Source organism: Aplysia californica, unplaced genomic scaffold, assembly GCF_000002075.1.
Source record: "Aplysia californica isolate F4 #8 unplaced genomic scaffold, AplCal3.0 scaffold01148, whole genome shotgun sequence".
NCBI classification, from domain to species: Eukaryota; Metazoa; Mollusca; class Gastropoda; order Aplysiida; family Aplysiidae; genus Aplysia; species Aplysia californica.
The window spans coordinates 133,429-135,094 of record NW_004798418.1 but is presented as its reverse complement, the minus strand read 5'-3'; the positions used below and the strand labels follow the sequence as shown (position 1 = coordinate 135,094).

Genomic DNA, 1,666 nt, shown 5'->3' with positions numbered 1-1,666 from the left:
GAGGGGAGTAGAGGGATGGTGGGGGAAGGGAGAGGGGAGGGGAGTAGAGGGATGGTGGGGGAAGGGAGAGGGGAGGGGGAAGAGGGAGGATGAGAGGGCAGAGGGGAATTATGGGACTCCATGTTGCCCTACATGGAGCTCTCGCTCACTTGCAAGAACGTCGTATGTGCATTATTGGTGGTGGTCATTGGAGGATAGGGTCGTTCGGTTCAGTTTGGTAATTGGGAGGGAAGGGAGGAAGGGAGAAGGCGAGAATGCTGTTCGTACATTATCAATCCCACTCCCCCCCCCCTTCCTTCCTTTTGCCACTCCCCATACCCCTTCCCTCCTCCCCTCCCCTTCCCCTCAACCTCCTCCTCCTCTCCCCTTCCTCTTAACCTCCTCCTCCCCTCCCCTTCCTCTTAACCTCCTCCTCCCCTCCCCTTCCCCTTAACCTCCTCCTCCCCTGCTCCTCCCATGCTCCTCCTTTCCTCTTCCCCTCCTCCACACTTATTATTCCCCCCCCCTCCACAACCCTTCTCCTTATACTTTCTTTTTACCTCCCTCATACCTCCCTTATACCTCCCTCATACCTCCCTCATACCTCCCTTATACCTCTCTTATACCTCCCTTATGCCTGTGTTATTCCTCCCTTATGCTTCCTGTGTACCCTCCTTATACCTCCCTTATACCTCCCCTTAAACCTCCCTTGTGCCTCCCTTATACCTCCCTTAAACCTCCCCTTAAACCTCCCTTGTGCCTCCCTTATACTTCCCTTAAACCTCACCTTATACGTCCTTTATACGTCCTTTATACCTCCCTTATACCTCCCCTTATACCTCCCTTATACCTCCCTTATACCTCTTTTATACCTCCCCCATACTCCCCTTATACCTCCCTTATACCCCCTAGTACCTCCCCTAGTACCTCCCTTATACCTCCCTTATACCTCCCTTATACCTCACCTTATACCTCCCTTATACCTCCTCAGACCTCCAGCACCTACTCCCTCCTCACCTCCGCTGCTCTGGGCACAGTCCTACAGCAGAAACAGACCAGCAAAGTTCATATCCCAGTCCTTGTAACGGCTTTCGGAAATGGAACCGAACCCCGGTCAACTGTGGCAGACCCCAGCTACGGCTCAGTGGTATGTGTGTTCCCATTGGACAAACTGGTGAGCTCAGAGTTCAGCTTGGCGGAGCAATTTTGTGACAGCGGCCCTGGGCTGATCAAGGGCGCTGATTGGATAGAAGGGGTGGAGACGAACTGCCAGAAGATCGAATCGGAATCGGAATCGGTGAGTGATAACCCGGTCTCTCAGTTCGTGCTCGCTCTTGCCAACACACAACACACTACACGATGTCACAGTGTCAACACACAACACACTACACACTACACGATGGAACAGTGTCAACACACAACATGCAATACACTACACACTACACTATGGAACAGTGTCAACACACAACACACTACACACTACACACTACATGATGTCACAGTGTCAACACACTACTCACTACGCACTACATGATGACACAGTATCAACACACAACACACTACAGACAATACACAACACACTACACGATGACACAGTATCAACACACAACACACTACAGACAATACACAACACACTACACGATGACACAGTATCAACACACAACACACTACAGACAATACACAACAC

General features: G+C 51.2%; 1 protein-coding gene across 1 annotated transcript in view; it reads left to right on the top strand.

Annotated features, from left to right (window-relative positions):
• LOC101851995 overlaps nt 1–1,666 on the top strand; it is a 6,661-nt gene that overhangs the window by 2,211 nt on the left and 2,784 nt on the right. The window contains exon 2 of the mRNA XM_013090117.2: nt 971–1,276. Coding sequence (XP_012945571.1) covers nt 971–1,276 — 306 coding nt within the window. The remainder of the gene's footprint in view (nt 1–970; nt 1,277–1,666) is intronic.